This window comes from Cyprinus carpio, chromosome A22 (assembly GCF_018340385.1).
Source record: "Cyprinus carpio isolate SPL01 chromosome A22, ASM1834038v1, whole genome shotgun sequence".
NCBI classification, from domain to species: domain Eukaryota; kingdom Metazoa; phylum Chordata; class Actinopteri; order Cypriniformes; family Cyprinidae; genus Cyprinus; species Cyprinus carpio.
This window is the reverse complement of record NC_056593.1, coordinates 13,498,756-13,526,614: the sequence shown is the minus strand read 5'-3', so window position 1 is coordinate 13,526,614 and position 27,859 is coordinate 13,498,756. Positions and strand designations below refer to the sequence as shown.

The following is a 27,859-nucleotide window of genomic DNA, read 5'->3' as shown; positions in this document are numbered from 1 at the left end:
AATCAATTCTGTGAAATGTTCGAACATACCTTGTCTTGAGAGTAACAGCGATCTTGTATATCTCAGAGTCGCTGTATCTGAGCTCCTCCTTGTCATTTCTTTGACCTATTAGATCCTTTAGAAACACCTGGTGAGGCTGTGGAGTGTGTCACAGTGAGCTGGCAAAGTTCCAGAATCAGTTTGCTACTCAAAAGGATCATGTTAACACCCATCTTTCATTCATTCTCCTCCATCTGCAAAAGTTTTAAGTTGTGTTTCTGATGCTAACTGGGACTAAAAAAAATGCCAATAATCACTTTGAGATAACTTAGTATTTCAGATGGTTCTAAATATAATGTCTAAATGTCTTGAAGATCTGTGGCATTATTATAGTCTGAAAACGGCCACCTCACCTTACCAACTTATTTGCATATGCAAAATACAAGTTGAAGGTTTCAATGTGACCTTGTTAACACTTGAGTTGTGGCAGAACTGGAAATGACAGCAATTAAATAATATTTACATGTTTTATTTCAAATCGGTAACTAAATATAAATAAATATTCTAAAAGCAAAAAAAAAAAAAAAAAAATTAGCATTTTATTTATTTTTTTGTCTTTAGTTCTCTGATTGTGTCTGCCATTCTCTGTGTAGCATAACAATCTTTTATTAATCAAATAAAGGCAACCACTAATGTATCCCAATTTGATTCCTTTTATGTGGGCCTCTTTACATCCTTCCAAATGTCTATTAGCTGCTGCGGGGATCCCAGGATTGTTGTAATAACTCTAAGAAAATCCTCTCGCTTATATTGTCCCAGATAGGCTCTAAACTGTGAAGGGTCTGGGGGAGATGAGGGTGCAATGCCTAACTGTTTCAGACAAGCACCCACATATGCGTCCTCAATGTTAAAGGCCTTTACTTTCTTGGAAGCCTCAACTATTTTTTCTGGCAGGTCATTGGAGAAAACATATCCCATTCCAAGCAGGTACATGGGGTATTTCGGTTCAGGGTACAGTTCCTCTGCTACGTACCATTTTGAGTTTTTGTTTCTGATGACAGGCCGGTCCCACATCAAATTGCCTGTAATGTAGTTCTGTCTGGGTGTGTTGGGTGCCAATAGAAGGCTCATCAGGTTCTCCACATTTAAGTACATGTCAGAATCAATCTTCATAGCATATGATGCTTGAGGGCAACGGGTGGCCAACCAGTCCATGATCACCATTGTCTTTATGGTCAGATTAAAGTAGGAGTCTACAAAGTTGCTCTGCACTAAATCTCTGTGTTGTCGGCTCTCTTCCTCCAGCTGCTGTTGAGCTTCAGGTCCTCCAGTCAAACCCACAAAGAACAGAGTCAGCACTGCTTTTCCCTGGACTGAGCTCTCATTCCCCCATGTGCTCCGGATGGCGTTACGAGCATCTACCTGATGGAGAGCCACAGGGACCATCAAGACCAGGAATGGATCCAACTGACTACATTTATCAGGTTCATCCAGAATGAAATGATAGTTGCTTGGATGAGCTACATGATGATGCACTGAAATGTCTGTGGTTTGTGTAGGACTCTGTTGGACTCTGTTGGGTGCTAAAAATATAGTTGGATTTTCACTGGCAGATGGGTATTCAATCACAACATAATAGGAGCGTGTCTGATTTAGCACTTTTTCATAAAAGGTGTCAGTTAGCAAAGCGGTCTTGAGAGAGAATTCAGAGACATAAGTAACGACAGTCAGTAAGAACACCAATGCAAGTAGCAGAATGAATCCTGTCTTAATGTGACACCTGTGTGGAGCCGTGTCCGGACCCAAACTGCATAAGAGAGAGGGGGAAAAAGTACAGGTATTCAATAAAATAAAATCCAACAATGCTGACACAACAAACATGGAATGCATGAACATTCTTGAGAGTCAGTATCAAACATAGAATAATTAAATTTTAATTAAACATTAAAAACACCCTAATTTACATAACCAAGTCGAGAGAAAGAGAGCGAGAGAGTGACTGTTTCAGGTGAGTGAATTTGATTGTTCCCTCAGGAGGTTAATAGTGATGTAACTGGTCGCGCTACACCGCTACTTGTTCGGACACATTTACCGTGGCACAACAAATTTTCACATTCGAAATTCGGCCGTTTTAACAGGAATCCACGCGGAATGTCGCATGAGGACGAAATATTTCCTTAAGCAGCTGACCATCAGAAAGTTGCTTGGTTTGAAAGTGATGTATGAGAGCTTTGCTTCATGCCAGGTACAAATTAATGCACGGGCCCAGTACTTGATTTGCGATATCGCAAATATCGACGAATGGAACGAGACCTGGTTGAGCTGCACTAGAGAAGGCAATGAGTGTTATCACTTTGTCGGAGAGACGCTAGTTTCCCAAAGCAGATGAATTTAGAGTGGCAGGGTGTCCGCGGGTCCTTAAAAAGTCTTAAAATGTCTTAAATAACGTTTTCCTAATATAAGGCCTTAAAAAGTCTTAAATTCGTATTCGATTGGTCTTAAATATTTTTGGGCACATTACCGCTAAAATATCTTCAGTCTGACGGACCTAATGACTGTTTACAATCATTGGACAGACCGAAGATTTTTTCTTCCCCGCAGTAAGTTACTGCGTCATCAGAGAATTGCAGTAAGTTAGCAGAATACAGAATACAAGTTCGCGCTGAGGCTCACTCTGTTTGTCTGTTTGTGAGAGACTTCAGAACAAATTATCGTAACAGCACACATAAACTCAGAAGAGACACACTGAGGTAAAAATTCAAAATGTTTAGTTTATTCATAACATGATATAGTTATTATTAATACCATGACAAGTGAGCTATTTTGCTCAGTATTCTGAAAACGCAAAAAAAAAAAAAAAAAAAAAAAAAAAAACATTCAAAACACAGAGAATGCGCGCATAACGTGGTCTAGTGCACATGCGCATTTACAGTGCACTCTTTCACTGCATGATTACCATATACAAATGTAATATATATATATATATTTTACAACAGTTCAATAAACTAGAAGTTTTAAGAGACTTACGTTTTAGACATCATATTGCCTGTTTATGTTCTATTTCGCCAACAAAAATAATTCCAAACAAATCCACAGCGCTGTTTTTGCGTCTTTGAGAAACATTACAGCGTTGCCATTTTGTTCCTGAATGAATCACCCGTTTAAATGATTCAGTTCAATCGCAATGACTCACTTATTAACAGTGACTTTCTGCCACCTACTGGCGGTTTTAATTTCACGTTTAAAGTAGCTTTTTTTTATTTATTATTATTTCAAATATCAGTATTCAGCGTTTTATGTTTAATATATCAAATTATTTATGCATTTGTAACTGCAGGTTAAATGCATTCATGTTCTTCATTAAACAATGTGTAAATAATTCTAAATGCCACTTCAGGTGCAGCTTATGTCTGGATTGCAAAGAGGAATTTTGTTGGAAAACTGATTTTATTTGCTTGGTAACAGCCCAAATGTCTTATTATTCTTATTCACTGATTAAATGTAAGAATTTGACTCAAAAGATAATGAACACTTATAGAAAAACTGGCTTTATAAAGGTAAAATGCCCATAAATGGTAAAAATCAATTTAAACTTATTAGAAAAGATTAATTTCTATTTGACCACCACACAGAATATGAAGAATATAAAAAAACCTTAAGATACCAGCATGATAACACACTCAATCAGTTGAATGAATGATTCATGACTCACTCATTAAGTGACTTACTGCTACTTACTGGTCGTTTAGTTGAGAAGTATGTTGGAAAGTATGCATTTTTTCCCCTCAACCTTTCTTATTTGTATATTCATAAATGCATTTAAAACATTAATCTAATAACATTATTTATAGCAGTTGTAATTATTGTTATTTGCAGTGTAAATCATTTAATCTGACTGGTAGCAGCCCTATAGTGTATATTGAATTTATTGATAAATTGTAATAATTTGACACAAAAGATGATGCATACAGCTAAAAAGGTTAAACATAGGCCTTTGTAAAGGTAAATAAAAAATATGCAGATTTAAGTATGTAAAAGCTGATAGAACAGAACACTGATGAAAATATTGCTTCAGAATAAATTGTTTACTCCACCAAAAAAATGTAGTTATTTTGCAGGGATATTTTGTATGGAATATTGTCTGCTGACATTAAAAGTTCACTGTATATCGTAGTGATAAATATCATTTATTACTGCAATGATGTTTTGTTTTCTTTTTAATTTAAACACATTAAATATTACATATATGAATGTAATAAAATATGTATTTACATTACAGGTTTAGGTCTTAAATTTCATATAAGGTGGTATTAAAAAGGTCTTAAAAAGTCTTAAATTTAACTGGTTCATGTCTGTAGAAACCCTGGAGTGGTTACAATAATCCGGGTTTAAATCGCACTCAAATTGATTTGATTTTGCCGCAATATTTACACAGAAGCTCGGGCCGCAGACAGCTATGGTAAGGGGCATGACATTTCCCGACCAGGCGCCGAGTGCTGCCAATCACAACACAGACTGGCCCAGCTAACCAATCACAGCACATCTCGTATTTCAGAAGGCGGGCCTTCATTTGATACAGGAACTATTCCAGCCGTTCATGCCACACTGGGGAGAGAGGTGTTATAATAATGTAAAATATGTGAAAAATAATGAGTTTTTTGAACAACCTAGTATGAGAGCCTGTTCTAGTACACCCCCAAAACAAAATCAAGACTTTGTAAAAGAGCATAATAGGACCCCTTTAAGCTATTAGGTGATAGAACTTTCACCTACATTTTGATAACGGAGTGTCTATTTACACTAACTCCGCCACCAACTCCGCCCACCAACGTGTGATTAGGATAGTCAGATTTACAATAAACAGCTGATGAACATCAGTTTCAGTGGTGCAGAGGATAAAACGTGTCTCGTTCTCTTTTTGATGCGATCGACTCCGGTTCTAATCTGCCTTTTAGTGAACTTTTTTCTCCTTTTTCAAATTTCAAATCACATCAGAATAGCATTTATTTTCAATGAAAATTAAGGAAATAATCAAAAAGTATCGGGTAGTGTTAGGGTAGGTGTAGGGAAGGCTTTATTGTCCAAATAAGGTGGCATCCATTTAATAATTTAAATTAAAATTAAAATTTACACTCAATAAGTTATTGCATACTGTTTTATAATGTACTATAATACTGAGGTGCAGATAGTTGCCACTATTTGCAAAAAGTAGTATAAATAGCAGAAAATCCTGCTATTTTAACATATTGTAAATATAATCCATCTCTATTTGCACTTAGTGTAAATAGCATCCATCTCTATTTGAACTTAGTGTAAATAGCATCCATCTCTATTTGAACTTAGTGTAAATAGCATCCATCTCTATTTGAACTTAGTGTAAATAGCATCTATTGTCATTTGCACTTATTGCAAATAGCTGCTGCCTTTTGATAATGTGTATGTTCCTGTAGCTGAATTTGCTGTTACTCTGTCATTAGCTTTGCTCCTGTAGCTCAAGTGGTAGAGCATTGCGTTAACAAGCGCAAGGTTGGGGGTTCGATTCCCCGGGAACACATGATAGGTAAAAACTGATAGCCTGAATGCACTGTAAGTCGCTTTGGATAAAAGCGTCTGCTAAATGCATAAATTTAATTTAATTTTAATTTAAAATTAGCTTTGGTTACGTTAGTTAGTGACTTCACAACTCTGTACCCGTTCATTCTTAAGTTTAGGCTATGTGATTTAACTAAATCAAATTCATACCTTTACACACTTTTGTCCAAAGTGACTTTTATTTAAGGAAGGCTATACAGGCTTTTTTGTTTGTTTGTTTTTAGCACCATCTACAGGAGCTACGAGAACTTTAATTAATTGAAATACAGTTTTAATGTAGTATTTTGCTTCACACCAAGATTAAAATATATGTAAATTAATTTTCTAAATTTTAATTATAATAGTTATACAGAACAAAGAGGGTTATATTTATGTTTTTGTACAGTAAAGTTGTCCCTGAATGAGTGTAGTTATGAGTTATGATCAGTTCAGCACATTTTTTTCATATCCAGGCAGTTGCAGTTTACCACACCATTGAATTATTAAAACATTATATGACCATAAAATATCCGCACATCAATTTTCAGTATAGTTTCATGCCTTAAATCATAAAAGACCTCACCTCTTCCATCCATTTCTGTTGGAAAGTTTCACCTCCATGTCTTGATATGTGTGCATCTGGATTCAGGGCAATCAATAGCCCTTTTAGCTGAAAACCTGAGAGGTGAAGCCTGTAGAATTATAGGTGGCTCCGCCCCCTCCCACCTCATACAGGTGTTTGCTGAAGATGGGGGGGGGTAGTTTTTATGGTTGTAAACATTTTTTTGTGAGTTGTTATACTAATAACGCAAAATAGGCATCAGCTGACTGACGTGTACAAACCTAACATTATACTAACCAAACAATTTGAAAATACATTTGAAAGCCTGTTAATCTCCTTTAGATAAACACACTGTACACACTTTAGTCATTGCACTCTTTATTGGACTTATGCATCATTGTCCTCTTTTTCATAAATTTCATTCCGGTCACGTTGACAGACGTCCTGTGGTAAGACACATTAGCATTAGCTCAACTTCAGGAAAACTTATAAAAACATTTATGATAGAAGTCTGTTGAACTAAATCTGGTAAAATATACATACAAGAACTGACAATATACATCCAAGTGGATTTCATACATCATATTTCGTCAATAACAACCTTAAAATATAAGGCACTTGGTATTGGTAAAAATTCAATAAAATATCCTGTGCAAATATAGTTCATTACGATACATCAGCTGACCGTGACAGGCCATAGTCTTAGCATTTAGCCATTATGCATGGCAGATATCAAATAAGAGTTATACAACATTAGATATGCGGTTCCCGATGCAAACCGGGCTCTGGTTTTACACTTAAATGAGAAAGGTCAGCCATGCATAAAGGTTTACCAATTCGCTAGTCATAGGACTAAATAATGGATAACAAATAGTGGAGTCCAAGTGGACTCATGTCATCATATGACACAGTTTTGACACAGTCAATGTCTCGTCGTCGTAACGTACAAAACATAAAGCGGCACCATTAAATGGCTAATAATGAAAACACAAGCTGATGATTACTTATAGCAATCAGGGTTCACATCTTTGCTGAATTTGCTAAGTCATTAATAAAATGTAACTTTGTATGTAACTATATGTCCCAAATTGGTTACTTCTTGGTTGTGAGAAACATACAGGTATCAAAATTTGCTAATAAGACACACATCTGCTTCAACAACTAGTTCGCTTTATAGACACTACAATACTGACCATTTTGGTTATAAGAGATTTTTATATTTTAATTAATAAAATCAATACCTTTTGAAAAGATTTTTAATTATGCATGCTCATTTTAAATTTTTTTTTTTAGATTTATCTTTGCTTTCTAAAGCTCATTTAACGTAACAACAATTTACAAACTGAATGGCACTTTTAAAAGTAATCTCAAGATGAATATGCTTTTTCATACTTACATTAAAATCCTGTAATGCCTAAATTCACTTATAGCATTTAAAACTGCAGTGTTTTAGGTTTTTATTTTTATTATTATTATTATTATAATTAATGAACATATCCGGCTCACGGCCGGGGTGTCATATGTATGCTTTTCATATCACATCCTGTTCTCTGTTTGGTCACTGTCAATAGTCTCCAGGAGACTATTACGCAAAGCAAGGGCATACTATTAATTATGAAGCACCACCTTCTCTAAATTTCTTGTCTGACATCACATTACATACATTACTGATTGATATTGTCCAAAGATGGTGCATGAATATTGGTCGCTGTATTAAGAAGTCCTGAAGAAAAGTCAATATTTAAATTAACTTTGTTTTGCCTATTTAAACATTCTGTAATTATACTCTCCCAGATTATTCTCTTAAAAGCCAACACCTCCTTCCTTGTAAATTGCAAGTACTTAAGTGAGTGGCTCATTCACACCTTTAACAATGACTGTAAAGTTAACTATAACAATAACTATAATAGAGTTCATGTAAACAGACAATAACCTTCTGTCATTGAAAGTAAACACTAGTTTTTTTTTTGCTTGTTGCTTTAAATGCTCAAGCTCTTTAAAGTTGGGTGAATTCTGACTGGCTGTCAATTTTTTATCAAAAATGGATCATTCTGAAAGTGATTCCAACCACATCATTTCATTCATTTAAAACATTATAGTTATTGTTACTGGTGTAAACGGCCCATAAGGCCTTGTTTGGAATCAAAAGAAGCATTTTTTGGCATACCTGGCTCAAACCAGTTTAGCTTTTGTAGTGTGAATGGAAAACAGACAAACTAGATTCACACCAAATTCGTGAACAATTCAAAATTAAAATCTAAACTCTCAACAATAATTTTTCCATGTAGTTTTTTTTTTGGGGGGGACATAACATAACCAATCTGATTTCAGCTCTCGCAAAATGACACCGTAATCTGATTTGAAATCCAAATCAGATTGGTGTGCAGTGTGAACAAGGCTCATGAGTCTCTTTACGTACTCGCCATCTGTTTCAAGAACAGCATGCCCGGAGGGATCACGACCCATGAGTGAGGGCCTCGTCCTGCTCCCATCCTGCCTTCATTTTCATCATCAACATCATCTTCTTCTTCTTCAACTGTTCTTTCAGTTTGACCCACACCGAGACCGAATGGCGGCAACAATAAGGGGTGCAGGATAGGCACCTTCCCAAGCCCAAGAGCACCAGAGTTGGGGTACAGCACCGGCCTGGCTCCTAAAAGTGGACTGAGCCTGGACAGATCCAGGGGATGACCGCTAAGGGGCCCAGCAAAGGTGTGAGCCCCAAATAAGGTTGTTGCTGCACCCGGTAGGATGAAACGAGCCGCTCCTGGGTAAGGTCGATCCATCTGTCGGCCATCCATCAACGAGGCACCATCCAACCTGTTGGTTCTGGGCGAGGGAGCACGTTTCTGCACTACAGCGTGGCCGTGTGCCTTGATGTGTTTGCGGAGAGAGCTGGGGTCGGTGTAGCGCTTCAGACAGCCCACCATTTTGCAGCAGTAGGGTTTGTCGACGTAGTGCGTGCGCGTGTGTTTGAAGCGGTCGCTGGAGTTTGAGTAGCGCTTGTTGCAGCCTTCGTAAGGACAGATGTATGGCTTCTCTCCTGAGAGGGCAGAAGAGAAAGAGATAATCAAAGGCTATACTGGAGGAATGAATGGGGTTGTGAAGGTAAGACTGTCACAACCAGACGGCACAAGCCTGTAGAGACTTGCCATTTTGTGTGGGAAAATATTGATGTGTGTGAATGTTAACCCTGTTGAAAAAACCAGCATATGCTGGTTAGGTATGTTTTGATGCTGGTTTATGCTGGTCCTTTGCTGGTTTATGCTGGTCATGTGCTGGTTTATGCTGGTCCTTTTGCTGGTTTATGCTGGTCATGTGCTGGTTTAAGCTGGTCCTTTGCTGGTTTATGCTGGTCATGTGCTGGTTTAAGCTGGTCCTTTGCTGGTTTATGCTGGTCATGTGCTGGCAAAGGACCAGCATAAACCAGCATCCCAGCATCAAAACATACCTAACCAGCATATGCTGTTTTTTTCAGCAGGGGAATTTTTTTTTCTTGACTGTGTGTGCACTATGGATGTAAAATTTTTCAGTCAAAGGTGACCAAAGAGGCCCAGAGGAGCAACTGGCATATATGGCCCGCAGTATCTTTTAGTACGGCCCGCTGGAACATATTAGACTTGGATAATCAATTTTAAAACATTTTAGAAGTAAGTCACGTAAAGATTGCTTTCCGTATATAATGTTAATAATATCTCCAACCAGGAGAGGTCGCTAGTTTCCAACCGCTCCCCATATTAATTTCAGCGCAGTAGATGCAGGACGTGCACTCTAATGCAGCGGTCCATATACCTCTGTAAATAAATACAATTTAAATTCACTTTAATGCACTTTGAATGGAACATATACTTAATACACTAAATAGAATAAATGCCTAAAATCCAGTGATGTCCACTTCGCAGGGCACTTATGTTCGAATAGAACAAATGTCTGAAGTGATCAGAGAAACATACAAAATGTCCAGAGCAGGGGGTCACGAGGACTGGAATTGAGAACCGCTGCAATGTAAACTTTCACTAAATTTAGCAAATAATAAAGTTTAAGGGGATAGGCCTATGCTTGGATCGTTTGGAAATCTGTATTTTTATTTAAGTTCCCATCACACCACTGATCACAAACAGCAGGAAAGCCAAAGTTGCGCTTGCCTCAAATTTCAAAATGCGGTCAACAAAAGCTTTTTGCCACATGCATGACAGAAATGTTTGCACTGAACTATGTTCTCCGGGGGTCCTTAAAAAGTCTTCAGTTAAATTGTTTAAATTTAAGGCCATGAAAACCTTAATTATAAGAGGTCTTAAATTTGGGGATGGAAAGACAAGAATTGCTATATAGATTAATATGACGATTAAACTTCAAAAGGCTGTGATATCACTGAATAAATCTGAGCACTGCACGTTTCAAGTCAGGCTCTGTGCTGCTTACTGCTGTTACCGGGGGACCGCTATATTCTGCTGCTCCGAAAGCGAAACCTGCTGGCAGAGAACGAATTTGCTTTTTCAATAAGTACTTCTGCCGTTTTTTCTACATATTTTTAAATGTGAACCAGTGGATCGACAAAAAGTTAACGCATTATAAAAATCTAAACAATTAAGACACTAAGATATATTTATATGTTATTTAATATAATAATCGATTGACAAAAATTGTTTAAATTAATATATAATAATTGATACTATTGTATCATCCTTTTCTTAAAAATTGTTTAAGAAATGTGAAGTGCAGGTTTTAAAAGGTCTTTAAAGCTCTTAAATTTGATTTAAAAAATCCTGCAGATACCCGGTTATTTTATGGTGCCATTTGGAATAACTTTTTTTTTTTTTTTTTTGAATAAGCCCTTTTTAACTGTCCTCTTAGGTTGTTTTGAGAATGTTCTGTAGGCCACTAATAAAAAACAGGACCTCTGTAGATTTGTTTGTTGCAAATGTATAGACAATGCAATTGAGATGTTTACAATGTCTTGTTGGGGTCATATTGCTGTTAACTGACAACAAAATTTCCCTTCTGAATTAGTTTAACTGCACAAGTTTTATAGTTAATAATATCTTTATAATCAACTTTCATTAATTATACTTTAATTTTATTTTCTTCAATAAAAAGAAAATTGAGTAAGACGGTGTAAAAGGTCTGTGGACGTGGATTAGTAATCTGTTCCCTTGCTATAAAGGACAAAAAATGCTGGCCCTCGTCACTATCAAAGTTGCCCATCCCTGCTGTAGATTATAGATTTATAAATCTAAAAATATATTTAATTCTAAAATATATACAAAAATATTCAAAATATGTATTTATTCAATAATTATCGATTGAATCATTAAATAATTGTTAATATTAATAATTATTATTACTTATTGAATAAAATGATTTACGTACATTTATTATTTTTGCATTATAATTTAAATATATGAATGTTTACAGTACCATTTACTTTATTTATATTTTTCTTTGTTCTTGTGCAATTTGTTCATTTGTCTGTATTTATTATAGTTATTTTACTATTGTGTGTTAAAATAAATTACTTGTTATTTAACCTTCATTATATTTGACTTGATTAGCACGCTTGACTTCTTATTTGAAGCACTATTTACTTGAATCAGAAAAATCTGAAGGCTAAGACATTGCTTTATTTTTTTATATTTACATTAGTATGTTAATCTTTAAATAAAGGAGGTCTTGATCAGCATATTAAAGTCATCAGATTAGACTGGTATTGGCATCTACTGTACCTCTGAATTTTCAGTATTGTGAAAACCTTTTTGTGCACATATTTAAATGTGAGCTAATGGGTTTTTATGTGTGTACCATATCTGTTTTTGCATTTTTGGTGCATTTTTTACATACTGGTCCATATTGCAAAAGTGTGTGTCTCACCTGTGTGTGAGCGGGTGTGTATCTTCAGGTTCTCTAGGCGGGAGAAACTCTTGTGGCAGGTAGGGCAGTGATGTGGTTTCTCGTTGGTGTGTGTGCGGATGTGAATCAGCATCTTGTACCTGCATTGTACAAATGGATCCTGGATAAGTGGTCACATAATGTACGCACACCATCCAAAAGCAAACATTCGATACGCCTTCAAGTTGCTCAATATCTTGGAGTAGGTGGAACTGTAACATTTACTCTCCTATATATATCTACATAGCTTTTTTTATTATTATTTTATTATTATTTTCTATCTAAACAAATAGGCCTACTTAAAACTATATAAATTCAGAAACAAATTTGTATAAGACATTTGCACTTGTTTTTTAAAGAATATATCTTGAATCTTCTTGCGCTACTGAAAAAATTATTCTCCTTGTTCTAAGAATAAACCTCACTTTATTTAGTTACTTAAATCGTTTGAATGCATGTGTGTTCTCTTACCTGGCATTAAATCCTCTTCCCTTGCGTGCACAGCCCTCCCAGTGGCAGCAGTATCCTGAATTCTTCTCTGGTTTCACATGCGAGTCATTCACATGGTCCACCAGATCCTGCAGGCTCTCGAACAGCAGATGGCACTACAGAGTAAAGACAGAGAGCATAGTAGGAGCAGGGAGGAAGATAATGAGAACAGAATGATAGAATGTGTGAATAGCTCTTTTAATATGTAATATCCTGGACTTCAATGGATAGTTCACCCAAAAATGAAAATTCTGTCATCATTACTCACCCTCAAGTTGTTCCAAACTTTTTTTTTTCTGCTGAACACAGAAAAAGCTATTTTGAGGAATATGGGTAATCAGTTGATAATTAATTGGGTAAACAATTGATGGTAGCCATTGACTTACATAGAATCTTTTCATACTATGGAAGTCAATGGCTACCGTCAGCTGTTTGGTTATCCACATTCTAACATTAGAAGAACTATATGGGTACAAGTTTGCTATGTACTTTCTAAAGTGGCTGGAGTGGATTTAGTGCATTGTTTCTAGATAGTTCTGTGTTTCCTACAGACTTACACACTATGTGTGGCGGCACTTCCCCTGGGGGAAATAAATATGAATATAATGTAAATATATAACAGCAGATGAGCTTATTGAAAATGCAAATTCATTCTCTGCCAGCAGAAGGCACTTTAGGAGGGGCAGAAATAGCGGCTTCCCCAGTAACGGCTGTAAACAAAACAGCACTGCACTCGTGAACGCTACTTTATCTGGCATTATAGGAAAGATGAAATGAAAATTAAATCAAAACTATTCTGAAGACAGTCGGTTCCCTTCAAAGATACATTCATATAAAATAACCCATAACCCATTTTGATTTTGAAACGTGATGTGCTCATGTATATTCAACGAAGTCAAAGTCTTTTGGAAAATCTGTTTGTGGTGGTTAGTGTTGACATTGTGGTGTGCCGCCACAAATAAACCAATGTATGGGAAACCCTGTAGTTTGTAACTGGTCTCGGTGATATTCTGGTCTCTAAACATGGTTCTGGTCTTTCTTTTAGTGTGAGTTTAAGGTATTTTGACCCATTTTGTTGTCCGCCAGGCAAGAATTGACAGTAAAACACATTCACAGAACAAAGTGCTGTATTAATTCCTGTTTTATGACACATTTAAATTTTTTTCTTAACATGTTTCACTTGGAAACATATTATAGAAAGTGAAATGCACTTCATATAGTCTTCAACCTCATCATTATGGCTCAAAACGTCCCGGGTTCCTCAGTTAACCCATGTTCTCTGAATAGGGAACAAGATGCTGCATAGCTATTATGAAGTGGGAGCAACCCTTGGGTGTGCAAATTATCTGAAGCCTATACGGAACCACGGCAATTAATTGGCTGATGGGCCAATGAATTGCGGGCGCCACCCCAACGTCACTACATCATCCACTGTAGTACTGGCGAACACGCCATCTGCTCTTCAGATTTCCTGCCAAAGAAGTTCTGTTGGCAAAATGATGTAGACAAGACCTTGGGGACATAACCAGGTCTGGGCCGAAGGAATACCTTAACAAGGCCCGGAGCAAACTCCATGCATGGCTCGCTAAAAGAGAGAGCCTGCAAATCCCCTACGCATTTGATATCGAAACATGATGGCCTAGCTTGAAGCGGTTCATACACATCTTGATACCTAAAATCAGCAGGAGCCAAAGGGGCCTACATAAAAACAGAATCAAGCTGGTGCCCCAAGATAAAGGTCTGCTGAGAAGGGATGAGAACGCTCTTCTGAGTGTTCAAACTGATGCCAAGAGATTGAAGGTGTTGAAGAAGAACATCTCAGTGATGACACACCAACTCACTGGAATGGTCCAAGATAAGCTAATCATCCATATACCCGTGCGAGAGGTTATCGGCCAGCGTGTCCTTGATTGCCCGAATAGCAGCATATCCTTGCTCCACAGAGCCCACTAGGTGAGCAGAGAAAAGCTGCTTTCAGGATCTGGAGATTTTGTGATGCAGATCACTGAAAAATGGCAGCTTTCTCCATGGAGGACAAGAATTAGGGCCGCTCAAGAAGCGCTTATCGAGCTTAGAGGATTGGGACTCACGTGGTTCCTCTGGCCATACTAATCTTTTTGGTAGCACGCACTAACATGTCCACTAGCTCAGTATAGGCCGCAGAAGGCCACGCCTCCTGGCCACTAGGCAGGAGAGCGTCGGCTGAAGTGGGCCTGAAATCCTCCAAGTCAGACGGCACGGTGTAAAAAACGTCATCAAGCCCTAAGGGAACGGCCTTGCATGCTCCTGGGTTGGGACGTAAATAATCTTGGTAAAACTCCTCAGGCGATCTGCGAGAGTGCACTCCGGAAATATAGGGAAAAAAAGGGGGAGACATGTCTTATAGCCTTTAGCATTGAATGAACCTATAAAAGAGAACAGTATTACCAGCTCTCTGTCACTCACCTTTAGCCAGCGGCAGGCTAGCTGTTCATCACTCGAGGGCTCAGGGGAGTGCTGACCAATCAGCATTGAAGAAGGCAGGCGCAGGGGACCCTCTGCACCAATTGGCAGAAAGAACTGGAAATGTGGAGAATGAGAGGTGCTGTCCTCGTGGTATGTGGTGCTTTCAGATTCCTGCAAGTAGAAGAGCTTATTTATCAGTAATTCATTTCTGAATTATGTCTGACTCATCTTGGTTGGTGAGTAAGAGACCACCACTTTGCCAAACAAGTCCAGACATGTTCCCAAACCTACCCTCTATTTTTGATCCTAGAAAGGGTTCAGATCAGGACACTGTGTGAGACTGGATTGAAATTAATTAGTGTGGAGGGGAACTGAATTATGGTAGTGGTGCATTAGGCAGTCTCTCCTCCAGTAAAATTTTTTGTTTATGCAACAGAAAGCTAAAAACACGTTTTAAAGGGATAGTTCACAGAAAAATTCAAATACCCCATGATTTACTCACCCTCAAGCCATCCTATGTGTATATGCTTTTTTTCTTTCAGATGAATACAATTGGAGTTATATTTAAAAATGTCTGGTTCTTCCAAGCTTTATAAGATCAGTGAATGGGTGTTGAGTTTTTGAAGTCCAAAATAGCGCATCCATCAGTCATAAAAGGAAGGAGGAGGCTTTCTGAAGTGAATCGATGCATTTGGGTAAGAATAATATCCATATTTAAAACTTTATAAACCATAATCTTTAGCTTCCCCTTGGACTTTAGCTTCTTGTTGGACTTCAAAATCTTAACGCCCATTCACTGCTATCAAACTGTTGAAATGAGTCGTTTTAAATTTGAATCCCATTCCGCAAATGTCATACTTCACAAATTCTTACATTTGCATAATGCCCCGCTACGTTCTGCATGAACATCCCACAAAAACAAACTTCAAACGCTGTTGCTCGTTTGTGTGGATAACTTAATGTTGAGAAGATGCTGTGCTCTGTGCTTTGAAAGTGAATGCGGTTTATTATAACTTCTGAAGGATGAGGCTGTGAAGTGGTTAAAATTCATCTTTACTAAGAGATCACAGCAGTATAATCACAACTTTTTGCTGTGTTCCTGTCATTTCACTGATGACTGCGTCTCCAATCTCCGCAAGTTCAATGTGGGATTTGTAAGATGATTGTTTGAAAGATGAGTCAGTGCCCAGTTTGTTTGGACCAGCTTGCTCCTCCAATTCACAACCTGTATGATTAATAATTGTTGCTTTGATGTTCTGCTGAGTGTACAAAATATGTACTTTTACACTCAGTGCAGCTGTAGTTGTCTGGCTAACTCGCGTTATAGTTCTGCTAATCAGCTGTGGGCCTGCTATTGCTATTTTGCTTTAAATGAATGGTTATTGTCATGGTGTAAAGAACAGAAACTGCTCTTTGTTAATAATTGTAATCTTTTCTGGGAGCGTCCTAGGCTTTTTCGTGCTGATGGCCTGCACCTCAGCAAAGTCGGAGTGGAGCTCCTGACGGACAACATCTCCAGGACGCTATGCTCCATATGACTAGTAAGCCAATTCTCAAATAACTGTTATGATGGCTTTTGTTCTACCCGCTTAAATGTTAGAAGTACTTGTGCTGTCCAAACTATTAAGCCTGTGTCTGTTCCCTGAAAAGTGAAGTCAAAATATAAATTTAATACAGGCTCTAGAAAAAATCTGATCGTGATTAAACTACAAAAATTAAAAATAAATTAACAAAAAACATTTTTAAAGTTTGGGCTCATAAACATTAGATCACTCACACCCAAAGCAGTTATTATAAATGAAATGATAACAGATAATAGTTTTGATGTACTCTGCTTGACTGAAACCTGGCTAAAACCAAATGATTGTATTGGTCTAAATGAGTCTACTCCACCAAACTACTGTTATAAACATGAGCCCCGTCAGACTGGTCGTGGGGGAGGCGTTGCAACAATATATAATGATATTCTCAATGTTACTCAGAAAGCAGGATACAGGTTTAACTCATTTGAAATACTTCTGCATAATGTTACACTGTCAGATATGCAAAAGAAATCTATCGTATCTCTTGCTCTGGCTACTGTGTATAGACCACCAGGACCGTATACAGATTTCCTAAAAGAATTTACAGATTTCCTTTCAAACCTATTGGTTACTGTTGATAAAGCGCTTATTGTCTGAGATTTTAATTCACATTGATAATACAAATGATCCATTAGGACTTGCATTTACTGACCTAATAAACTCTTTTGGAGTCAAGCAAAATGTCACCGGGCCCACTCATTGTTTTAATTATACACTACATTTAATTATATCACATGGAATCAATTTTCCTGATATAGATATCGTACATCAAAGTGATGATGTTACTGACCATTTCCTTGTATCGTACATGCTGCGTATTACTGATATTAACTATATGGCTCCACGTTATCGTCCAGGCAGAACTACTGTTCTAGCCACCAAAGACAGATTCACAAATAACCTGCATGATTTATCTCAACTGGTCTATGTTCCCATAAGTACACATGAGCTAGATGAAATGACTAGCAACATGGGCACTATCTTCTCTAATACATTAGAAGCTGTTGCCCCCCTCAAATTGAAAAAGTTTAGAGAAAAACATATTGTGCCATGGTACAACAGTAATACCCACTCTCTCAAGAAAGAAACTCGTAGTCTTGAGCGCAAATAGAGAAAAACTAACTTGGAAGTTTTTAGAATTGCGTGGAAAAACAGTGTGTCCAACTATAGACAGGCTCTAAAAACTGCCAGGGCCGAGCATATCCGCAAACACATAGAAAATAACCAAAAAATCCAAGGTTTTTATTTAGCACAGTGGCTAGATTAACAAATAACCAGACACCACCACATCTAAATATTCCCTCACAGTTTAATAATAATGACTTTATGAATTTCTTCACTGATAAAATAGATACCATCAGAAATATAATAACAAATGTAGATTCTACAGCGTCTAATACTTTAGTTTTATCCATCGCACCCAAAGATAAACTGCAGTGCTTTACAACTACAGGACAGGAAGAGCTAAATAAACTTATCACTGGATCTAAACCAACAACATGTTTATTAGATCCTGTACCCACTAAATTACTGAAAGAGTTGTTACCTTTAGCAGAAGAACTGCTTCTCAATATTATTAACTCATCGTTATCTTTAGGTCACGTCCTAAAACCATTCAAGTTGGCGGTTATTAAGCCTCTTATTAAGAAACTTAAGAAACTAGATCCTAGTGAACTGGCAAATTACAGACCCATTTCAAATCTTCCGTTTATGTCTAAAATGTAAGAAAAAGTTGAGTCTGCTCAACTGTGCTTCTTCCTGCAAAAAATTATCTCTATAAAGAATTTTATTTTTCAGGTTTCAGGCCCCACCATAGCACAGAAACTGCATTTGTTAAAATTACAAATGACTTGCTTCTTGCGTCAGACCAAGGCTGGATCTCATTGCTAGTTTTACTTGATCTTAGTTCTGCGTTCAACACTATAGATCACGACATACTCATAGATAGATTACAAAACTATACAGGTATTCAAGGGCAGGCTTTAAAATGGTTTAGATCCTACCTGTCCAATCGCTACCACTTTGTTTAATTAAATGGGGAGTCATCTCAGTTATCACCAGTAAAGTATGGAGTGCCACAAGGATCTGTCCTAGGTCCTGTGCTATTTTCAATATACATGTTGCCCCTTGGTAATATTATTAGAAAATACAGGATTAGTTTCCACTGTTATGCTGATGATACTCAACTATATATCTCAACAAGACCAGATGAAACTTCTAAATTATCTAAGCTAACAGATTGTGTTAAAAATGTAAAAGATTGGATGACCAACAATTTTCTCCTATTAAATTAGGATAAGACAAATATATTACTTATTGGACCAAAAAACAGTACACAGAATCTATTGGATTACAATTTGCAACTAGACGGATGTACTGTTACTTCCTCTACAGTCAAAAATCTGGGTGTTATATTAGACAGCAACTTGTCTTTTCCCATGTTACAAAAACAGCATTCTTCCATCTTAGAAACATTTCCAAGCTACGAATCTTTACCTGTTTCTGATGCAGAAAAGCTAGTTCATGCATTCATGACCTCTAGACTGGACTATTGTAATGCACTGCTAGGTGGTTGTCCTGCATCCTCAAACAACAAGCTACTGGTAGTCCAAAATAGTAGAGTCCTTTCCAGGTCAAGAAAATATGATCATATTACCCCAATTTTACAGTCTCTGCACTGGCTACCTGTTAAGTTCTGTATCAGTTACGAAATATTATTACTTACCTTTAAAGTCCTTAATGGGACTCCTGCATACCTAACTAGCCTTCTACCACGTTACAATCCATCACACACCCTAAGGTCCCAAACTCTGGACTTTTGGTAGTACCTAGGATAGCAAAGTCCACTAAAGGAGGTAGAGCTTTTTCACATTTGGCTCCCAAACTCTGTAATAGCCTTCCTGATAACGTTCAGGGTTCAGACACACTCTCTCTGATTAAAGACACATCTCTTTGGCCAAGCATTCAAATAATGCATCTCATAATCTTGTACTGCAGTTATATCAGATCAAATGCACATTACTTTTCTTTAGTTTGGGTTAAACAAATCAATTTTGTTTGGTTGGAACAGCAGCTACGCTAATTATGTCTCTGTTTGTTTCTCTGTTTTGCCACGGGATGTAACTAGGATTTGAACAAGATTCAGTCTGGATCCAGAACACCTGAGAAGAGATGATGCCAGCCCCTCAGAGGACCTCAGATGATGCCAATCCTGAAACAACATACAGAACTACCAAATTTTGCTATAAGTTTTATTGCAACATATAATAATATCTGTTAATAGTGTTCGTAGTCTGTTTGGTTACATCTTTAATTGATTTTTCCGTACATTTCCGTCAACCACTGATTCTTTGCAGCCTATTCATTTGGGAGTAAAAAAAATAAAAAATTATTTACTTTCACAGCGTAGGACACAGTGTCTTGTTGACATGATGTTAACCACATGGAAATGCTACAGTGTTAGAGGGCGGGTCAAGTTGTCAAGTTGGCTGGCCAACGTAGAATATAGGCAGGCATTACGCACATGTGTTACCCAGTGACGTGTAGCCATCACGGAAGTGGGATTCGAATTCCTGACGACTCATTTAGGTGATTCAGAGGCGATTCTTTTTTCTTTTTGTTTTGAGAGACAATAACTTTATTTACCATGCACTGTCGGCTTCACAACTTTGCAGATAGTTTACATTCACAGAAAGCTACATTACACACTGCATGAAAGGCAATATTCAAAATGGCACTTTAATATAACTGCAATTGTTTTAGTATGAAAGAAGAAACTCATATACACAGAGTGGCTTGAGGGTGAGTAAATCATGGGGCAATTTTCATTTTTGGGTGAATTATCCTTTTAAGTCCAAGTGAAGTGGCTTCTGAGATCTCAGAAATTGTACTTTGATTCTTGAAAGTGATTTAAATAATTTGAATCCATTTACCACGGATAAAATTTTAACAGTTTTGTTCAAAAACAACTGAACTATTAGAAAGAAGTTGTGGAGTTTGAGGTGTAAGTTACTCACTGAGGCCAGAAGAGGTGCTGTAGGGCTCCAGCTGGCACCACTATCTATAGGAGAGGGTGGTGAAGGAGAGGAAGATGGAGACAGACTCAGATCTACCACCGTTGACGATGAGGAATCTGACATGTCCTTGTCAGCTGCATCTGGAGATTAGAAGAAAGGAGGTTCATTTTTGTACAGCTGGGGCTGTGATATATTCTGTCAGTCTATGCATTAGTGGAGAGTAGGGCTGCACAATTAATCAAATTTCTAATCGCGATTACAATTACGGATGCCCCAATTACGTAATTGTTCAAAGTAGCAATTAATCATTCAAAGTCTGCTTATGTTATTCTGCACACTTAAGATATGTTTTTTTTCTTTCTACATGTTATCTTAAGGGTTTTTCCATTGTTTTAGTTTTAGTATAACATTATAATACCATTCATATTTTTACTTTTTTTATAATTTAAAGAAGAAACCAATCCGATGTATAGTTGACATTTCGGGCTTAATACTATAGAAAAGTACTAAATGTTTTTCAGTTACAGTGTTTTCAGCTTTTTTTCATGTAAATATATGGCATGCAGTTGCATCAAACAATGGTATAAACATCATTCAATGTAATTTGTAATAATCGCAATTAATAATCGCAATTACAATTTCAAGGGAATAATCGACAATTATGATTTTTGTCATAATCGTGCAGTCCTAGTGGTGGGGATTTTTCAGTGACTCTTTCTGTACTTACAGTGTTATGCAGTAGGTGGCAAAAGTCATAATAATTGAGTCACTGATTTATTTAAATTCACTTAGGAATGAAATATGTGACATTGGCTGCATCCGAATAAAAACACCACTCACTGATTTATTTAAATTCACTTAGGAATGAAATATGTGACATTGGCTGCATCCGAATATGCATACTTCTCTACTATATAGTAGGCAAAAAAAAGAGTAGTATGTCTGAATTCATAGTATTCATAAAACAGCAGGTGAAAAGTACCCAGATGACCTACTACTTCTGGCAAGATTCTGAAGTGTGTATCTGATGGACACTTTACAATCATATGAGGCTACAGGGTCAGTGAAATGACATGAGCTGCTGTTGTTGTTAACATGAAAATGATAACAAGACAAATGTAGTACGTCTGAATTACATTCATACTACACACATTCATATTATATACAACTTTTTAACAGTTGCAAAGTAATTACTTATTCAAAAGAAGTGACTATTCAGAGAATATGCAATTTTGGACACAGCCACCCACCTGTCTTTATGAGTGAGTCTTTGAGTCATTCGTTCAACATTTTGTTCAAAACAGCCGATTCATTCAGGAACTAAACAAGTGACTGTCTTGAGTGAGTGAATGAGTCATTGAATCATTCATTGAACCAATCTAAAATCTCGCCTAGGGCACCAACAGAGCTTGGGATGGCCTTGGTATACAAGTAGCGGTGCATGTAATAACTGTAGTGGTTTGTGTGGTCAGTTGACTAACCAGGGCTTTTGGGCTTGTGCAATGCTCGGGATATTCGAGTACGAGAAAAGTGCAGCGGGGCACAGATGGACATTCTGAGCGTCCTGTCACGGCCAGAGGGAATCTTCAAGTCCAGGGGCTCGTCCAGCGACAGCATGGCTTTTATCCACCAGCCTGAGAAAATCAAACCATATTATTATATGGAAATGTTTTTTCCATTATGGCTCTTGACAGTGGCACCAACACTGACAGCTGTGATTTTGCAGCTTATATTGTAGAAGGAAATACCCTGTCTCTCCCTCACACGCAGACACACTCACATACACGTGCAGCTCCACGTTCACTTCAGCAACTGTAAGTCATTTACATTTCTTTCTGCCAGACAAGTCACGCACACACACAAGTAGTTCATCACACCAGCAGCCCCACTGCAGTCAAAACATGCAGAATGCATTAGAAAAGATATATAGATCTGAGTTCTTTGCTTTCCTTAATTCTTTTCCTCCCATCTTGAGTTCTTTCTGTGATGCAGAGGAAAAGTTGATGAAGAGTGGGCTCCACATCTGTGTGTTTGTACAAGAGGGTCCAAAATATAACACCACTAGGTGTAATTATGAATGCGCCACAGTAAAAAATCTGGTTGATAATTATTTTCAGTGTTGGGGTAACGCTTTACAAGTAAAGCAAATTACATAATCAGATTACTTTTTTTTAGTAACTAGTAAAGTAACACATTACTTTTAAATTTACAAGAACGCATCTTTACTTTTTCAAATAAATTATGCAAGTTACTTTGTTTTCCAATGTATTCACTGACAGAAGTGCAGAGGCTTCAGGCTGATGCTTATTCATTTCACATTTGGTGTGAAAGGGCCTTTACAGTTGGCAAAAATATTACTTTTTAAGACTTCATAAAAAATAATAAAGCATGCCAGCTCAGATGACAAAATGTAACCCAAAACATAATGCATTACTTTCTATAAGTAACAGAACTACTCTCCATTAAAGTAATAGAAAGTATTTGCTTTCCATAAAATTACTTTCTATAAAAAGTAACTAAGTAAGTTTTTTATGGAGTAACACAATATTGTAATGCATTACTTTTAAAAATGACTTTCCCCAACACTGATTATTTTCAGGTTACGGCCGATATTAAAGTTCTTTACAGTTTTGTATAAATATACAGAAATTTTTTGGATAACTATTGCTTTAACTAGAAGTGAAAAAGTGACTTTAAAAAGACACATTTTTGGACACCGCTAAATGTCCTCTCTTGCAGTGATGTGCATTACATAAGCATTCATCTAACCATAAAATTATTTTCGTCACTTGCACAGGAATGAGGAAGTACAGCACCTTTAACACACCCCCACATTCACAGTTATATTTTTTTTCCTTGCAAAGAACATTCCCACCACTGAAATGTTGATCTCCCCGCAAACACTTTTCATAAACTCCTGCATGCTTTCTTTACCTCATTCCTCTTCTTCCCTGCAAAAGGTTTGAGTGCTGAACACTTCCCGTCATCTCCATCCATCCGTCCCTCCCTCACTCTCAGTTTCTGGCATGGGGTTTGTTTTCAGTCTAACTTCTTCCTTGAGCTCCACCCTTACTTTCTGGACTTTATAAACACACTAGCACTGAGACATACTGTACAAGCACCACAAATATTGCACACTTTTCTGAATATATAAACCTCCTGGTAACATTCTATAGGTTTTAAAATAGGTTTCTCATTCTTCCACATCTGCAAGTGTCTGAAATTTTGGCTCTTTTCCTCCTTTTGTTGACTCACACTGAAAAGCGGTGGGTGATCATTCCTTTCCTATTTCTCTTTTTCACTCCCTCCTTCCAAAACTCAGTGATGCAATCCCATTATTTAGCCTGCAATCTCAGTGTCTGGCGTGAGAAAGAGCCAGAAAAAAGAAAGTATGGAATGCTAGTGTATCTTTTACTTTTTAAAAGCATGGATTATATATTACTAATTATTTATTTCTATACAGAAAATTTTAAACGACATTATGTATTTTATTTGACTATTTATTTACTTATTTAACCATTTAATTTGGTGGCAAAAATATATAAATAAATAACATTGTATTTATATGTAACTAATAAGTTTTTATTATTTATATATATAGTATTTATATATATTATATATATATATATATTGCTGACATGATCTACTCTGTAAAGTACATAGTTTAATTTGTGGTTTCTTTTGTCAATTTATTTATTTATTTAAACATTTAATTTATTTGTGTGTGTGCAATTAAACACTTTATATATATTGTTTGTTTAAACTTAACAATGTATATAATTTATTTGACAATTTCTTTAACATTTTAATTATTAAATTTATTTTAAGAATTAATCATATTTAAAATTCAAAGTAGTGTAAAACAAGTAGCCAACATGTTAAAGCTATCTAAAACTACTTTATGGATATTTGGATTTTATTTCTTATTGTACATGTTTTCCCCTCTCAAATTTTCTGAGGACCCCTTAAAAAAACACTCTCTGCCATTCATCCATAACAGGATGAGGGTGGAGAACAAAACACAGCTAAATAATGAATCACTGATGAGGAAGAAACAACAACATCCTACAGAAGGCAATGAGCGGCACATCGCTCCCTCTCTCTTTCTTCATCGCTCTTTCACTTTCCACCCCCTGCATCTGGCAACAGAACAAGGTCAACACAGCCTCCCCTCTTCTAAATTTCCCATTCCTTCTTCTCCCCTTCTCTCTCTCTCTGTGTATAGTCTGTCATCCAGACACACACACACACACACATTCCTCTGGCCACAGCAGATTCACCCAATTTGTTTCCACTGCACTTTTAAGTGTACATTAGAAATGCAAAGAGAGAGCCAAACTCATAAACAATAACAAGAACCAGCTGCGAACCCAACACAGCAATAGTGCACAGTTTCTCCAGCGACGTGGAGTGAAGAGGAAGTCTGGGAGAACGGCACGGCTGAGAATCAAATGGACGGTGTGGATTAAGTGCAATTCGAAATTCTTCAGACATAATTTTCTCCCTTCTCGCGCTCTCATATTTCTCTCCTCTCTCGCTCTCTCTTTCCATGCCTTTCCTCCTCCCCTTGGATTGCTCATGATTCGTAAGGCCTCCAGGAACTCTGTCCAACCTCAAAAGAGAGCTATGCTTATCTATGTAAAGCTAAAAAAGGCACTAAAGGACATGAAAAGGGTGGGAGCTCAGGAATTCTCTGTTTCTCTTGGAAATGCTGTACGAGGCATCCTCGTTTATGTAAAGTTAAATAAGGAGCTAATGGAGATGAAGAATTTCAGAAGTAGCCATTGGTGGTTGGTGTTTCACAAGAAAAGAATGTGTGGTTTCATCTCTCTCTTCTGTCTGTCCTCACCCATTCTCTCCAGCGAACCCAACGAACCCCAACGCAAAAGCGAAGACCACATTATTAAGTCAGAATTGATGTATGATGGACACATCCCTCAGTAATCACAGCAAACAATATCTCACGACCCACTGAAACATTCATACGCATACTCCCTCAGCCACAAATTCATCCACGATCTGTCTCTCATTCCAGTCCTCAGACCCTCTGTTGATGTTGCAGTTTGTTGCATCAGGTCTGGGCTTGGCGTTGCACTGAGAACCTCCCAAAGCACTGCCATAACAACCACAGAGACTGAGCTGGACACGGCAAACGCCCACATATTCAGATTAGCAGTCATCAATATGGGTTTTTCAATAAGCGTTCATTTGAATGCACATTTGGTAGTCTCAATCTTGGTTACTTGCGTGCATCTGCGATATATGTGAGTGATAATGAACCTTAGTTAAGGTAGACGGCGTACAATAAAAATGTGTATATATAAAAACCAGTACACATGGCTTGTAAAAATTAGACTTGATTTAGGACCTCAAAACAGTACGGCCTGTGTACATGTATCCCTCAAATTGTTATTTTCATTTGCGAAAAATGAAATATGGTGTATTTATTTGTAATCTGTCTTTTAAATTAGCTATCGCATCATGTTACTGCCACTGTTTTCAGTTAGCAAGCTAATAATTTAGCCTACTAGTTTAGTGTTAAATGCTACAAACAAAGCTTTTCTAAATATCAAAAAAAAGACATCATTAAAAAAAAACCAAAATGGTTACAAACAACTTTTCTGATTTGCTAAATAAACCCCATTGGGACACAAAACATAAGGGTCTTTTATCATGCTGAAGGGGTTAAGCAAGCTAACAATTTAGCCTACTAGTTAAATGGTTACAAACAACTTTTCTGATTTGCTACGACAAGATATCACAATACAGGACATGAGTTGGCCCTGACATAAAAATAAAATAAACCCCATCAGGACACGAAACATAAGGGTCTTGTATCATGCTGAAGGGGTTAACTTCGCGATAATTTAAGGTTGACTGTAAATTACGAAATTTTCACACTATATATATATATATATAGTATATATATATATATATATATATATATATATATATATATATTTGTTTAGGCTATTTTTTTTTTTTTTTTTTTTTTTTTTTTTGAATGCGGAATGTCCAAAGGACTGACCAATTAGCATCACGTATTCTAAAAAGCCTAGTAAAATAACATAACATAGCATCTGAAACACAAATAACCTTCCACCCACGCGCTCATATTACCTCCTTTCACACCCGATACAGGATGGCTGCCTCCGTGACGTGCTCTGCAGTTGTTTTTGTGTTCCATTTATGACGGAGTCTGTTTCCCAGACCTATTCGTCATCATTTAAGAAACATAGCCATACAGTATTTGATAAAACTTGCGTAAAATAACACGCGCGCGCGCGCACACACAACCCTAATCTTTTTCTAGACGTGCGCTGAGACGGATCGCTTGTCCAGATGCGCGCGACATGCCCGACGGGTTTACCTCAGTAAAGACGCTCCGTCTGATTCCGAGATGCGTGAGCCGCTGAGACCACTCGAAGCGCGCGGTCCGTTTAACGCGTAACGATTAAACGCCAGATGTCTTCATCAAAAACACCCCTGGATCCAGTTGAGCATATCCAACTCACGCATAACACGAAAGGCTATACTAAGACTAAAAACGCAAACTGTTCTATTAGGATAAGAGCAGATACAATTGTCAGGAGATATATAATTGTGTCAAGTCGTTAAAAAATAAATACATTTCAGAGGAGCATCGCTTGCTTACGACGCCTGTCTACTGTCTCCCAGCTCCTTCCTCAGTCCAGAAGAGACGGAGGGAGAGGGAGGAGAATAAGACAGAGGGTGGAGGACACGAAATGATGATTCTTTATTTTCCTCCAGATGTGGTCTCTCTCTCTTTTCTCTCGCGGGACCCCGCCCCGCTGTGTGACCCCGCCCCCTCACGGAGACGACGTCGTTGACTCACTGCGTGAAAACCGTCTCGACTTCGGTTGAGGAGTCCTGTCCTCTACTCAACTCTCATTTCGCTTGTGTACAAGGGGAAAAAAAAGAGAAAAACATACTTACTTTGGCTTACTTTAAAGACAAAAAATGTTTGCAACATGTAGCCTACATTCACCTGGATTACTGTTTCGCCCAACAAACAGGCCTATTTAAGATGTTTCTGTGTATATTAGCCTATCAAAAAAGTATGTTAGTCTAATGGTAGGCTACAGTAGCAACTTAAATATTATGATTATTTTCATGTATGATATATGGCTCAATAAGATCTAAAAATACCAGGTCTCAAAGTAAGTTTGCAAGTATTACAATGTTAAAATGTCCAAAAAACATGTCCTTTTTTTTTTTTTCTACTAGTCAATAAACCTGCCCCATCTGGTGGTCGCCTGAAGCTGTAGCCTAATATTTAATTCATTTTGTAAAAAGTTATGTTAAGT

At 37.3% G+C, this 27,859-nt stretch overlaps 2 protein-coding genes across 5 annotated transcripts; both read right to left on the bottom strand.

The window, feature by feature from the left end:
* Positions 1-27: 27 nt before the first annotated feature.
* Positions 28-6,481, bottom strand: LOC109046479 (beta-1,3-galactosyltransferase 1-like). 2 transcript variants are annotated; one of them, XM_019064228.2, is made up of 2 exons: positions 6,134-6,481; positions 28-1,786 (listed from the first exon to the last, which is right to left on the bottom strand). In XM_019064228.2, the coding sequence occupies exons 1-2, from the start codon at positions 6,187-6,189 to the stop codon at positions 694-696; spliced, it is 1,149 nt and encodes a 382-aa protein (XP_018919773.2). In that variant the 5' UTR covers positions 6,190-6,481; the 3' UTR covers positions 28-693. The 2 variants fall into 2 exon arrangements, with proteins under 2 accessions (XP_018919773.2, XP_042567902.1); XM_042711968.1 differs by lacking the exon at positions 6,134-6,481 and adding an exon at positions 3,007-3,134.
* On the bottom strand, positions 6,474-27,292 carry LOC109046477 (zinc finger protein GLIS2-like). Of its 3 annotated transcripts, none has more exons than XM_042711965.1 (7): positions 27,161-27,292; positions 22,013-22,165; positions 20,532-20,671; positions 14,933-15,103; positions 12,470-12,603; positions 11,981-12,099; positions 6,474-9,155 (listed from the first exon to the last, which is right to left on the bottom strand). In XM_042711965.1, the coding sequence occupies exons 2-7, from the start codon at positions 22,146-22,148 to the stop codon at positions 8,524-8,526; spliced, it is 1,332 nt and encodes a 443-aa protein (XP_042567899.1). In that variant the 5' UTR covers positions 22,149-22,165; positions 27,161-27,292; the 3' UTR covers positions 6,474-8,523. The 3 variants fall into 3 exon arrangements, with proteins under 3 accessions (XP_042567899.1, XP_018919770.1, XP_042567900.1); XM_019064225.2 differs by having other exon boundaries at positions 26,902-27,267; XM_042711966.1 differs by lacking the exon at positions 27,161-27,292 and adding an exon at positions 23,466-23,967.
* Between the last annotated feature and the right edge of the window lie 567 nt (positions 27,293-27,859).